Source organism: Mustela nivalis, assembly GCF_964662115.1.
Source record: "Mustela nivalis genome assembly, chromosome: 17".
NCBI lineage: Eukaryota > Metazoa > Chordata > Mammalia > Carnivora > Mustelidae > Mustela > Mustela nivalis.
In genome coordinates this window covers 46847231-46861280 of record NC_139036.1, presented here as the reverse complement: position 1 = coordinate 46861280, position 14050 = coordinate 46847231, and the positions used below count along the sequence as shown (strand labels likewise).

The following is a 14050-nucleotide window of genomic DNA, read 5'->3' as shown; positions in this document are numbered from 1 at the left end:
CTGAGATTCCACTGACAAGAGTGTCATCGGAAGTTCCCTCTGTCTGCAGTCTGCTGTGGGGAAACAGGGTCCTTAGGGCCTAGTTGCCCGGTCATGGCTGGGCCCCGCTGGGGCTGCCTTTGACCTCGGCAAACTGTTTCTCTGCTCTTGTTCCTCTCCCCACTCCCACACCAGCAGGCTGCCTACCTTATAGCAGTGCCGGAGTTTGGGGTCCGACCCCCAGCCCTGGGGACAGGAGCCCGTGAGGCTGGGCGTGGGGTCGGGCCCTGGCACTTCGGGCGTCACGGGTGTGCCCAGGCTCTGGCGACAGATGTAGCGAGCCCGGAAGGAGGTGCAGTTCTTCACCTCCCACAGCCCCATTGCGCTGCCTGTGGCCAGGGCCACACAGCCCCCACGGCTGTACCCTAGAGGAGAGAGCAGGAGACCCACTGGCTGAGGACTCAGGGTCTGGCCCTCCCCCACATCCCCGCAGGACACCACCCCGGCCTCGGCCCCCACACTGGGGACGAGCATGGCCGGCTCCTCAGGGACCCGAAGGGAATGGACCAAGTCCTAGCTCTCTGCTCACTCCTGTGAGATTTAGGCAAGTGGCTTAACCTCTCTGAGGCTGTTTTACCATTAGCCTCATCATGTCATTGAAAAGGCTAAAGGAGACCTTGAAGGTGTAATGGCCATGACCCCGATTGCCAGCACTTGCCGTATGCTAATCACTTCACATCTTTTCATCCCGTTCAGCCTCACACCAGTCCCAGGAGTCACATGAGTCCTCAGCTGACAGATGGGAAACTGAGGCTCAAAGAGATGCCAAGTGGTTTGAGTCCAGACCCTGAGCTCCTAACTACTCTACTGCACTGTACCAATGACCGGTTTCCTGGGAGGCCCTGGGAACTTGGTCCTGGCCGGGGGCGGGGGGGTGGGGGTGGGGCGCCTCCTGGCTTCCCCGAGGAACGTCAGAGAGGGGCTGACTGAGTGCCGCGGAGGAGGGCCTCACCGGGCTGGTCCCGGTTCCAGTGGGTATACATGACGTCATCCCCACTGAGCCAGCGGAAGGAGCCAGTGCTGTTGAGGTCCTGTAGGGCTGTCCAGAAGTATTCACCATCCCAGTTGTAGATGAGGCTGCTGACAAAGGCTTGTTCAAACCTGTGAGAGTGAAGCCGATCAGGCAGAGAGCTCGACGAGGCCCAAACTCCACCCCCTCAGCATCCCCTCCATGTCTTGGGCCACAGGCCAGACGCTCCCATCCTGGGAGCCTGGGTGTTGTACCCAGTTGGCAACCTGCTGAGGGAAGTGGGGGCCCCTGGGGACCCTGCGGCGGAGACACAGCCACCGAGCTCCCCCTCTCCTGCCTGCCCCTCCGTGCCTGGCCGAGAAGAATGTCGAGAGGAACAGACACCTGCCCCACAATGGGGTCACTTAGTAAATGGGAACCATTCTTGGGACGATAGTAGAAAAAGGCCCTCGAGCCATTCCAGGCTTCAAGGACTCAGTTTTCCAGAGTGGTGATGGCACAAGGCCTCCCCGTTTGGTGGGGAGGCCACATTAGGCCAGGACAGGCAGCAAGGCTGGTCTGGGTACACACCCTGTCCCGTACCTGTTGGTGATGGTGACCAGCTGAGAGCCGTGGTCGGTGCACAGGCGCCGGGCCTCACTGTAGGTGACTTGGTCCTCTCCCAGCCAGTAGCAAGAGGGGCTGTGCCATGTCCAACCCTGGCTCGAGACAGTGGGCAGAAGAGGGATGTCTGTGGGGAGGCCTCTCCTCCCTCACTCGGAAAGCCTGGGGACGGGTCTGACACCGGAGACGGCCCTTCTCATGCTCTGTTTTATACATTATGGCCTCAACCTCCCCTCCCTAGCATCGCCCACAGCAGCCAGACCGGGGGTAGACACATGGCCCAGGGGTGGCTGATTGGGCGAGGGCGGGGGGGGAGCCAGGCACCCGCTGGTGGGCTGGCGAAGCAAGATGACTGGGGCCTTTAAACCCAGAATCTCAGTGGGAAAATTGCCAGCTGGCTGAGAACCCAGAGCTGAAATTCTGGGAGAGCTGCGGGCTGTGGAGGGAGCCGGTAATCCTCGGGTCCCGGAAAAGGCATAGTGAGCGGAGGGTGCACCTAGCCCGGGTCAGGGGACAGAAAGACCCTCAGCGTCAGCAGGGAACAGCAAAGCTTTGGAAGAGACCACTGCTCTGAGCGGCTGGCTCTCTACCATCAGACCGGCACGAGACCAGGCCAGGTTTCCCGCAACAGACCCCACCTCTTCCCTTGGGCCACCCTGAGCTCTCTGCTCCTGCCTTTCAAAAGAGGAACTGGGGCACAGAGAAATTAAGTGACTGGTCTTTATGCACAGACAGTACAAGGGGGAGCACGGACTTGAACCTGTAGCACAAAGGCTACGCCTGTCCTCATCACATCCCTCATCACAGCTCCTCCTAAGAGACACTACGCCTGCTGGGCTTTCCCCTCCAGGAGCCCTTGAAATGGGAAGCCTCTGGGTGCCTGGGTGGCTCAGTGGATTAAGCCTCTGCCTTGGGCTCAAGTCATGATGTCAGGGTCCTGGGATCGAGCCCCGCATTGGGCTCTCTGCTCAGCAGGAAGCCTGCTTCCCACCTGCCTCTCTGCCTACTTGTGATCTCTCTCTCTCTGTCAAATAAATAAATAAAATCTTTAAAAAAAAAAAAGAAAGAAAAAAAGGAAAGAAAGAAAGAAAGAAAGAAAGAAGGAGGAGCGCCTGCGTGGCTCAGTGGGTTATGCCTTCGGCTCGGGTCATGGTCCCAGGGTCCTGGGATTAAGCCCCACATTGGGCTCTCTGCTAGGCGGGGAGCCTGCTTCCTCCTCTCTCCCTCTCTCTGCCTACCTGTGATCTCTATCTGTCAAACAAATAAATTTTAAAAAAATCTAAAAAAAAAAAAAAAAAAGAAAAGAAAGAAAGAAAGAAATGGGAAGCCTCAGGGTAGATTCAAGGGACAGAAACACAGCCCCTTGGGCAAGAGCCAGAGCAAAAGTGAAGCTGGGGGCCCTGGGGGGCTGATACTGGGATGGGGAGTGCTGGGGCTGTGCTAAGATCCCAGGGCATTACCCGGGGCTGCCCAACACTGCACACACATTCCAGGTGGCCCTGGTTCCTGGGCACTTAGTCACTGTCCTCACTCCCCTACTCCCACCTCCCTCAGGGCAGGACAGGGCGCCTGGGCCAGTCCCGGACCACGCTGGTCCCCCGGGCACTTCAGCAGGGCCCCGTCGGCCCCCTCTCCTCCCCCTTGAAGCTCATGCCTGTTGTTGTCTCAGGCCCCTGCCCCGGGGGGAGAGCCCGGGGTTCCTGTGAGGTGAGGTGCAGGAAGGGGGCTTACTCTGAAGGGAAACAGAATGAATGCCAGACTGGCAGCAAGGGCGTGGCCTTGGCCATTGGAGCCATCAGGGGCCAAAAATACCATCAAGTGTCTCTTTTGAACAACCTCTCTATAGTCATCCCCGCCACTGACCCCGCTGCTTGGCTGAGGGCCAGGCTGGGGGCGTCTGGGAGGGGCTGGGTCCATCACCCACCTGCACACTCATTTATCCATGCTCTGCCCCACTAGCCCAGTCATTCCTGATCTTCCTCCCTCCCTGATGGTCTGGAAGCCCCTTGGGCTAGGAACGGAAGGCAGGGACCCCAGAATGGCCTCATTCCTCCAGGGGAGACATCAGGTGGCATGGTGGGTGCTGGCAAAGACGGAGGTGGCGAAGCAGGACTGGGGTATAGCCCAGCAGCCACACTCAGGATGACCTGGGGGCCTGCTCACACCCACCTCCGGCTCTCTGCTGCCTCTGGGAAGTGGCTTCTTCATGCCGAGTGGGGGTGGGGAACTCTGCTTCCTCCCAGCTGCCCCCACCCTACCCCACCCCACCTCAGCCGGTGTCACCCCTTCTGGAACAGAGCAGTTTGGAGAGCAGGAGGAAGGGATGTGCTCAGCAAGGGAGGCTGCACAATTCTAGCTGCCCCCTTCCTCCCGGGGGAGCCCCTCGGTTGGCCCCGCCCAGGGGGCAGCTCCAGAAACACCCTCACCTTTCGGCAGCCATGGTCCTCCTCGGCCGTCCCCTGGCTCAGCTGGCCAGCCTTCTTGCAGATGGAGGGCAAGGACTGGTTGCAGGGACTATCGTTCCAACGACCCTCCTGGGGACACAGGATGAGAGAGCGTCTCAGCCTCCCTCCCCCAAAGCCTTGGGTGAACGGGATTTTCTAGACCCACCCCTGCCTCCAACTTGATCTGTGTGTGTGTCCCAGGCTGGCCTGTGTCCCCCTTCTCCTAGCCAGCAGTTTGTCTGCCCTTGGCTCCTTCCAGAGGGCAAGGGTGTTTGTGTCCCAGCCCCCAGGAGAACGCCTGGCACGTGGCAGACACTCAACAAATAACTGTCTATAAATTTTTAAATAGCATCCCTTATGCCAGATGGCTCTGTCTCCATCGTCCTGGCACTGTTTGCAGGATCTCACCGCAGAGCGTCCTCTCTGTCCCTGGAGTTGGTGCTCTGTCCCTTTGACTTTGGTCTTTTTAAAGGGTCTCATGTCGGCTTGAAGCCCTCCATCGATTCCTTCATCTACCCACACTGCATCCGAGCCAAAGTCCTGGCAGACAGTCACCGCCCCATCATTTTGGGAAGAGACAGGACCCTGGGCTGGGTCGGGCTGGCACAGAGCCACCCTGCCAATGGAGCAGGTCCTTAAAATGCGGCTTCCGATGCCACCTGCTGGCGGGGAGAGCAGCTGGCGGACCAAGACGGTGCCAGGCAGGGCCTGCCCCTTAAATCCACCCAATGACCCTCTGAGGTTGGTACTTTTAGTGTTCCATTGACAGATGAGGAAACTGACACACAGAGAGGTTAAGTAACTTGCCCAAAGTGACCCAGCTAGTCCGGATGGGGAGGATTCAGACCCTGCCCATCTCTCCACATGGAAGGGAAGGGGTTGGCAGACAAGTGGGGGCTTCTGAGACACAGTGGGGGGGTGTGTGGAGACAGGAGCTGACAGCACTCCTAAAACCAGGGCAGAACCAGGAGGCTGGGGAGAAGGGGTTCTCACCGGCCCCCAGATGGTGACACAGTCCTCCAGGCTGTCCCGGAAGTTGTTGGGCTCAAAGGGGTGCCAATGGGTGAAGCTCACAAGGCTCCCATCAGACCACTCAAAATTCATCTGCAGTTTCAAGTCGTTGAGGCCGATCCACAGCTCCTCCACCTCTGGGGTGCGGTGGGAGAGAGGGGAGAGAGAGCGCACGGAGAGGTCAGCCTTGGCCTCTGGCAGCGGACGGAGAGATGGTCCCAGGACCCCTTGGGCAGGACAGGCTGGGCACGGAGGAGTGTGGACGAGCAGCCCCTCACCTTGCTTGATCTGCTTGGTGATGAACTCCAGCTCGGCCATGCTGTGGATGCTGAGCAGGTCCCCACCAGCCCGCAGACACGCCTTCTTGGACTCCTGCCAGCTGCGCTTCTCCGCCTGCAGGCGGTAGCAGTGGCCCTGGAAGGCCTGCCAGCTGGGCTCGCACTCCACCTTCACGTTGGCCCACACATCTGCAGAGACCCACGAGGTGCTGTTCAGGGACCAAGCCACCCAGCCTTGGAGCCCCAGCCTGCTGGGAGTCAGCCCGGGCAGGGCCCCAGAGTCCCCTCCTCCCCACCCCTGTCTCAGATCAGCCCTGGCCACCAGATGCGAAAAAGACCAGGCCCTCCAGGGAGGCTGGAGGCCCAGAGGCAGAGCCCCAGGAGCTGGTGGCAGATTTCACCCAGGACAGGACAGCCCCTCCCACGGCGCGGGGTGGGGGATCTTTCAGAAAGAGATGGGTGCAGACCTAGGTCAGGCCAGCCTCAGGAGCCTCAGTGCCCTCCTCCATAAATGGGGTTTCCTATTATAGATTCAAATTTAGCTTATGTCCACCTTGATTAATAAAGGAAACCATTGTCACTACCTCAAATAGCTTATATTGGATGTGGACTTGGTGCTGACCGTGGCAGTCCAGAATGAAGGGATGGGGAAGCGGGGCCCGGGAGGCTGGCGGCCCAAGAAGTCACTGCCACCTGGAAGGACTCCCCTAGCAGGGATTTCTCCTCTTTGCTCCTTCCCCAACGTGCCAGGCTCCACCCAAGGACCGCGAAACCCACCGGTAACGGGTTCTTCCTCACCCCTGCTTTCACGCATTTCAACTTCCCTGTCTAGGACTGGGGTCCCAGAGCAGCTAAAGCAAACAAGCTCTCACTTGGGACTTAGCAAGAAAAAACCAGACTTCACTGCACCATTCACACTGTCAGGCTCCGGCAGGATTCTGCCTGGCCAGGAGCTTCCCTCCCCCTCGAAGCATCACGCTAGACTGGGATTCTGGGATCCGCTCCGTTCCAAGAGACCCTCCAGGGTCCAGCATACTGTTTCTTGGAGGCCGGGCAGAGTGGGGAGGGCTAAGCCTGAGCAGACTGGCTCTTGGATTCAGGCTTGTCAGTCGTCTCCTCAGCCTCGCCAGCTAAGACCCAAGGCTGCAGCCAGACAGAACCCAAGCTCAGACCTGAGGGGGCCTTCTTTGGCTGATGGGAGGAGAGAAACTCAGGAAATGTGGATGCTTTGGGGGGCACCATGGTACCTCCTTTGGAATGACATGCCTTGTGTGGTGAGACCCAGAAGGCAGAACCCATCCAAGAAACGGCTCAGAGCGGGGTGGAAAGAGAAAATTTGCTGCCACAGACATATCTACAGGTCCATGAGGCCCCACAGGAGACGTCCCCCAACAGTGGCGACACTGGGGAGGTCCAGGGACAGAAGAGTTGGTGAGGGGCCAGTCCTGAAGGATAGGCTGGGCTTGCCCGAAGGGGGACCCTTCTTCCTTCCTTCACAAAGCAGCTTCTGAGAAGACCTAGAATTGGCGCCTGCTGCCTGCTCCCTCCTAGAACTGAGGTCCTCTGGGTGCGGGGCGCCAGTGTTGTAGTAAGACTTTGCTCCTGACCCCTTAGGAGAGGAGGACAGAAAGCAGTGGCCGGTTATGGCCCTGAACTGATCTTCTGCAATACTTCCATGGTCAGGAGTAGAAATCCTGCTCTGTAAGCTCTTTACTTTCTGGTGAGTTTGTGCTTTTTTTTCTGGGTTTGATGGATTTTCTTTACAAAAAAAATAATGATAATTCCCTCTTCACCATTCCCACGGCCACTGGATAGCCCTTTGCACACTGTTAACACTTCTTCTGCCCCCTCGGGCTTGCCCCTCTGGACCAGGCCAGGTCTCCAGCCTGACAACAACCCTCCAAGAGGTCGGAGTTTACTCCAATTTGCACTCAGAGACCGAGCAGCCACACACCAGGGAGGGGCATGGTCCCCAAAGCCGCGCTGTGCCTATTACCCCACCCTCCTCCACCGCCCCCAAGAGCCATCTCTGTGAATCATAAGTGTCAGCAAGACATTCCCTGGCTTAAAAACATGCAGAGGCTCCCCACAGCCTATCTGGCTCCGCCCCAACTGGGCCCCGCAGCCAAGACCCGCTGGGGACTGGCTGCCACCTGCCTTTCTGAACTACTCTCGCACCTGCACGCACTGCCTGAGGACCTCGCGAAGTGCCGGTGGGGGAGGGGCGGCTGAGATTCTGCATTTATAACCCGCTCTCAGGGGAGGCTATGCCACTCCTCCAAAACCCACACTTGGCAGTGATTAGCGCCTAGACTCCAACCAGACCGCAATGCTCCCCAAACTGTTTGGTGCTGCTGTATACTTCCATGTCTCTACACCTTTGCACATGCGGTTCCCTCTGCCAGAAATGCCCTTCCCTCATAACTCCTCAGGCCTTTTTAAAGTTACAGTCTACCTGAAAGGCTCCAATCAAATGTCACGCCCACGAAACCCTTCTTAACTCCCAGGGGCTTAAGCAACTTCTTCTCTAGGCATTTCTTCTCCTCTAACATTTATTATACATGTTTTTATAATGGCACAGGACTCAGGCTATTCTCTGTGTTGAGATGTCTGTCACCCTCCAGCGCAGTGTGACCGCTGCAAGGACAGTGCGAATTGCCAGCATTTAACACAGTTGTGGACGAATGTTCTCCGGAGGGATTAATGGAGCGGTCCACAGGTCCCCCACTAGGGAGGATCAGAGTCCCCTCGGGCGGAGGAGGCCCCGGAAGCCCCGCCCCACCCCGTCCCACCCCGTTCCGCGCCAAGTGAGTTGCGGGGATCTGATCGGCTCACCCGGAGGCGGGCGCTCGGCGGTGGCATTGGGCTTCTTCTTGCACACGTAGGGCAGCGCGATGCTGCAGTCGCGGTTCTGCCAGCCGCCCGAGGACTCCGTGCGGATCACCCCGCAGTTCTCCTCGCTCGGGTTGTCTGGCTGATCTGTGGGGAGGGCAGGGCGCCAGCAGCCCAGGAGAGAGAAACTCACACCCCAGCCCAAGGCTGCTCCCTGGGGGGACCTAGGGGGGTTGCTCGCTGTCTCCACCCCACACCCCGGCGCCGGGCCGCCCTCCACCCAGCCCTGGTACTGGCCCCAGCCGCCTCCGTGGCCAGGCCTGATATGCAGCCTGTTCCCCAAGCCCGCCCCATCAGGTTCTAGTGGGGCCCAACTTGGGGGCAGAGGGAGGGAAAGTTGTCCCACCACCCCGGCCCCCCGCCCCCACACCATCTGGAGCAGGGTACCAGGAGAGGAATAAAGAGGCCAAAGGCCTTTGCAGTCCCCAGGATGCCCTGCGCCCTGAACCCCACGCCTCACCACTCTCCCAGTTGAGGTACTTCAAGGGCGAGTTGTCGGACCACTGCCAGCCTCCACTGGTGTCCAGGTCATTCAGGCCAATCCAGAGTGTGGAGCTGTAGCCAGTGAGGAGCCCTGAGCACAGGACAGACTCAGTGAGAACGGGATCGCCCCACCCTCAGCCCTGTCCCTCTGTGCCCCCACCAAGGGCCTCCCAGCCCCACCAGCAGAAAGGGCTCAGTGCCCTCCAAAGATGGGGACGGGTCTCCGGCTCCTGCCCCCTTCCCTGCCATGACCCCAATTGTCAGGCCCAGCACCTCCCCTGCTACCCCAGGGCCTTGCCACCTCACCATTGATGTAGGTCTGCTCGTGGATCTCTGTGATGCTCAGCAGGTCTGCCCCCTGCTGCTCGCAACTGGCCCAGGCCTCCCTCCACGACAGAGTGGACTGGAAGTTAAACTGGTAGCAGCTGTCAGTCAGCTGGTCCTTGTCCCAGAAGGTCTCACAGTCATTACCTGCCACCACGACAGCAGTCCCTCAAGATGTGAGGAGACTCCCCTCACAGAGACCCCCATCCCTGCCACATGCTGCTCTGCGCTATGAGCAGGGCATCTTATCACCCCAGTCTGGAAAGTTCTTCCACCCACCCTGAGGCCCCTGAAGTTCAGCCTCCCTCCGGGAGCCGCCCTGGCCCGCCCCGTCCACCCAGCTCTCACTCTTGATGGGGCAGAAGCCCCAGCGCTCATCCTTGCCGTAGTCCTGGGTGGTGGCGCACCACAGGTGCCCGTCCTCGCGTCCTGTGCTGGTGCAGCTGTGGAACCACTGGTTGTCATACTTGAAGGGGATGGTGCATGGCTTCCCGTGGGAGTTCCCTTGGATGGTGTAGACCTCTGCAGGAAGGGAGCCAGTCCCTTGGCATCTGGACCCCAGAGGCTGTCTGCCTCCCTCAGCCCTCAGGGACTATCCCCTATCCCAGGAGCTGGGGATGGGGCAGCCCCACGTGGTGCTTCAGGCTTCAAAGCTCCCTCTGCCGTGAGGTGAGCGCAGGAGCCTGGGGGAGGTCCTGCTGCCCCGGGCTGGGAGGGAGCTCCCCATGATGCCTGTCCAAACTCCAGCTGCCCCTCCCCCCAAAGTTCCATCTCCGAACTCAGGCTGTCTTACAGGAAAAGGAACCCCAGGACTGAGCTGTTGGGAGTTTTCTTCATTATTCCCATGAATGGCCCCGCACTGGGTGACTCAGGTCCCCAGGGTAATCCCGGCAAAATGGGGATCAAGACACTAAGGGGAGTTACTCTAGGGTCTACTCTGGAGCGTGGGCCTGGAAGGGAATTGTCATTTAATTTTATGTTACACACTTTTGTACTGTTTGAGGTCTTTACAAGTTGTAGTCCTTTTGTAATTTCTTAACAATAAACGCTTTGAATTTTCTTAATTATCCCCAAATGCTTCCCACTGCCATTAAAGATCGGGCCGCCAAAGGTCTGCAGAGGCCAAAGTCCCCATCACTCCGTGGCTTCTGGGCCTCCTGACCCTGGAGGGCCCCACCCAGTCCCCGCAAGCCGTCTCTCACCATAGTAGGGCCTCGCACACAGATCCTCATCACTGCCATAGATGCGCCACTGGCCGCTGCGGGTCTGGTCGCCGCGCTCGGGGCCACCAGCCTTGGACATGTTGCCGGTGCGACCCCCCAGGAGCTGGGACAGCTGGTCACCCAGTGTGCGACAGTGCCAGCGAAGATTCAGTGCCTCCCGGTCACATTCGTACATGCCCAGGGAGGCTGTGGTGTTGGTGCCCGGCCAGCCTGTGCCCAGACACTGCATGGTACCCAGGCTGAACAGCCGGTTTCGGGAGACCCACTTCCAGCGCTGGGCGGGGAGACTGGCATTGCAGGCTGGGGAGACTCTGACTTGCCCCCCCTGGGCCTCCAGGCAGCCCTGCAGTCCGTGGCTGAAGATGAGGAAGACGTTGGGCTCTGCAAGGGAAAGCGGGACATGAAGCCATTGCAGGGGCTCTCTGGGCTGGCTCCCGATGGCCGGTGCTGCCTTCAGATGCTGCTCCCAAGCCTGGCACTGGCTTGTGAGCCTCCCTCATATGGTAAATCAGTTCTCACCCCCAACACTTTGAGGAAGGGGGTGAGATGCAGCGCCACCCTCGTGTGCCCAGAGGAGGCACAGTCTGCATGGCCAGCCTCTGTGCCAGCCCCACACTCCCCCTCGAGGCAGGACTCAGCCCTCCGTCCCACCTTCAAAGGCAGACCCAGCCCCACGTGGCAGGCTGGGTACTGTGTGCTTTTCCAAAGATCTCTGTGGTTTGCCGTAGTTTGTCTTATTATTCCCCTTTGCCCCTCAGCTTCACTGGCTCCTTCCTTTCCTGACTTCTAGAATCTTCCCAAGGCCCCACCCCCACCCCATATCCAACCGTTCACACCTCCCATCACCATTTCACACCTTATTTTGTAAGCAGCGCTAAAGGAATCCAACCTGTGCCCAAGCACGCTGACTTTACAGGTTAAGAAATCGAGACTCAAATGTATAGAAATTAGATACTGGTTGCCTGAGGCTGGGCTGGGGGTGATGGGAATGGGAAGTGATTGCTAAGGGGTACAGGGTTTCTTTTGGGGTGATGAAATGTTCTGAAATTAGATTGTTGTGATAACTGCCAAATTCTGTGAATCAGTAAAACCCAACTAATTGTATGTTTTAAACGGATGAATTCTTTGATATGTGAATTATATCTCACTAAAGCTGAGCGAGAGAGAGGGAGGATGGAAAGGAGAAAAAAAAGTTTAGAGGAGTGACCTGCTCACAATGTCACACAGCCAGGAAGCAACCCGAGACCTGACACCCATGTCTGACCACCTTCTCCTTGTTTCCAGGCGGCTGCTGAAGTACCCAGCACACACATACATACCTCTGTTCCCAGGGAACTTTTGCATCCATTAGCCACTAACCCCTCAGGATAATTTCTGTGTCTTGAAGGCATGAATCTTACTACTAAGGCCCAAACCCCGGCTTGTGACTTGGGCAAGTTGCATTACCTCTCTCTGACTCAGTTTCCTCATCAGACTATTGTGAAGGCTAATTGAGAGACTACATGGCAAGGGTTTGGAGCAGGGTCTGGCACACGGTACGGGCACTGTAAATTACTATTGTTAACATCATGATGGTTCCTCTTTTGTGCTACACACAGAGCAACTGACGAAGGATAGTGAAATGATTTAACTAGTCACGAAGTTGGTTAGAGATGGAGCCGAAATTTGGTCCTGGTCTTCTGAGTTTAAACCCCAAGCTCTTTCTGTTCCACCATGGCCTTATCCTCCTTCTTTAATCCATTTCCCATGGCCAGCCAGGATGACTTTTAAAAGATATAAATAAATTTCCCCCAAATTATTTATATATGTAGGGGGGGAGAGAGAGATTTTATTATTTTATTTTTATTACATTTTATTTTATTATTATATTATTTATTTATTTATTTGAAAGAAAGAAGAGATAGCATGAGAAGGGGGAAAGGGCAGAGAGAGGGAGAAGCTGACTCCCCACTGAGCAGCGAAATCGATGCGGGGCTCGATCGCAGGATCCTGAGACCATGACCAGAGCCAAAGGCAGTCACCTAACCAACTGATCCACCTAGGTGCCCCAAAGTTCCAGAAATTTTTAAGAATGATATTTGAGGGGTACTTGGTTGGCTTCAAAATGAAGTGTCTGCCTTTGGCTCAGGTCATGATTCCAGGGTCCTGCTCAGCAGGGTGCCTGCTTTTCCCTCTCCCACTCCCCCTGCTTGTGTTCCCTCTCTCACTGTCTCTCTCTCTCTCTCTATCAAATAAATAAAATCTTAAAAAAAATAAATTCTAACAAATCAATTTTTAAAAAATGGTATTGGAGTGTTGAAGGTCATAAAGGAAACAGTGATGAACTCTGTGACATCATAATCCCTTCAATAGCAAAAAAAAAATCACAAGCAAAGCCAGAATTCCAGTGACAAAAACATACACAATTTATAGGTGGCAAATAGCTTATTCCCTAATATAAGTCTCCCTCTTGCTTAAAATCCTTCAGAGGCAATTCATGACTTTTCAAATAAAAATCAGACTTCTTACCATGAGCCACAGACCCTATATGTCTGGTCCTGTCTGCCAGTCTGACCCTGGATCACACGTGCTCAAGTCACACTGCCCTCCTTGTCCTTCCTTGAACAGACTTAGTACTTCCTTCTTTTCTTTTTTAAGATTTTATTTTTTTAAAGTAATCTCTACACCCAACATGGGGCTCCAACTCACAAGTCCAGCTCACAAGTTTGAGAGTCACAAGCTCCACCGGCTGAGCCAACCAGGAGCCCCAGGCTTGGGGCTTTCTTGCCTTAAGGCTCTTGTGGGGCTTCCTCTGCCTAGTATTTCACTTTTCTAAGAAGTCACTTTTTTTTTTTTTAAGATTTTATTTATTTATTTGATAGACTGAGATCACAAGCAGGCAAAGAGGCAGGCAGAGAGAAAGGGGGAAGCAGGCTCCCCACAGAGCAGAGAGCCCGACGTGGGGCTCGATCCCAGGACCCTGAGACCATGACCTGAGCTGAAGGCAGAGGTTTTATCCCACTGAGCCACCTAGGCGCCCCCAAGAAGTCACATTTTTAAAAAAGACTTATTTATTTATTAATTTGAAGATAGAAAGTGCACATGCTTGAGGGTTTGAGCAGCAGGGAGGGGCAGAGAGAGGAGGAGAGAATCCTCAAGCAGACTCCCCACTGAGTGTGAAGCCCAATATGGGGGTCTATCTTAGGACCCTTAGATCATAATCTGAGCCTAAAGCAAGAGCTGAATAATGCCTAATTGACTGACCCACCTGGGCACTCCAAAAGTTGCATCTTTTTCTTTTTCTTTTTTTTTTTTAGATTTTATTTATTTGACAGAGAGAGAGCGAGAGAGACAGCAAGATAGACAAGCAGGGGAGAGGGAAAGCAGGCTTCCTGCTGAGCAGGGAGCCCGATGCGGGGCTCGATCCCAGGACCCCAGGATCATGACCTCAGCTGAAGGTAGACACTTAATGACTGAGCCACCCAGGCGCCCCTCAAAAGTCCCATCTTTAAAGAGGTCCTTCTCACCTAATCTAAAGTAGCCACCCAGTTACTCTCTATCATATTGCTTGACTGTAGTTCTCTTCACAATATTTATTATTATCTGATTTTTTTTTTTCAACATCTGGGTTAACTGTGAGTCTTTTGTCTACTGGTTATTTTTTTCTTCTTGATTATGGGTCACTTTTCCCAGCTGCCTGCATGTCTAGTAATTTTTGTTACATACTGGACATTGTGGGTAATGTTATGAAGAGTTTGGATTTTTCTTTCTTTCTTTCTTTCTTTTTTTATGGTATACAGGATG

The 14050-nt window shown here is 55.8% G+C and overlaps 1 protein-coding gene across 2 annotated transcripts in view; it reads right to left on the bottom strand.

Moving 5' to 3' along the window:
• MRC2 (mannose receptor C-type 2) overlaps nucleotides 1-14050 on the bottom strand; it is a 56092-nt gene that overhangs the window by 12149 nt on the left and 29893 nt on the right. For both annotated transcript variants that reach the window (XM_082706550.1, XM_082706551.1), the window contains exons 2-12: nucleotides 10247-10648; nucleotides 9393-9566; nucleotides 9027-9191; nucleotides 8698-8811; nucleotides 8181-8324; nucleotides 5346-5534; nucleotides 5050-5204; nucleotides 4039-4146; nucleotides 1592-1707; nucleotides 992-1140; nucleotides 187-404 (exon numbers count right to left, since the gene is read on the bottom strand). In XM_082706550.1, the coding sequence (XP_082562676.1) occupies nucleotides 187-404; nucleotides 992-1140; nucleotides 1592-1707; nucleotides 4039-4146; nucleotides 5050-5204; nucleotides 5346-5534; nucleotides 8181-8324; nucleotides 8698-8811; nucleotides 9027-9191; nucleotides 9393-9566; nucleotides 10247-10648 (1934 nt within the window). The remainder of the gene's footprint in view (nucleotides 1-186; nucleotides 405-991; nucleotides 1141-1591; nucleotides 1708-4038; nucleotides 4147-5049; nucleotides 5205-5345; nucleotides 5535-8180; nucleotides 8325-8697; nucleotides 8812-9026; nucleotides 9192-9392; nucleotides 9567-10246; nucleotides 10649-14050) is intronic.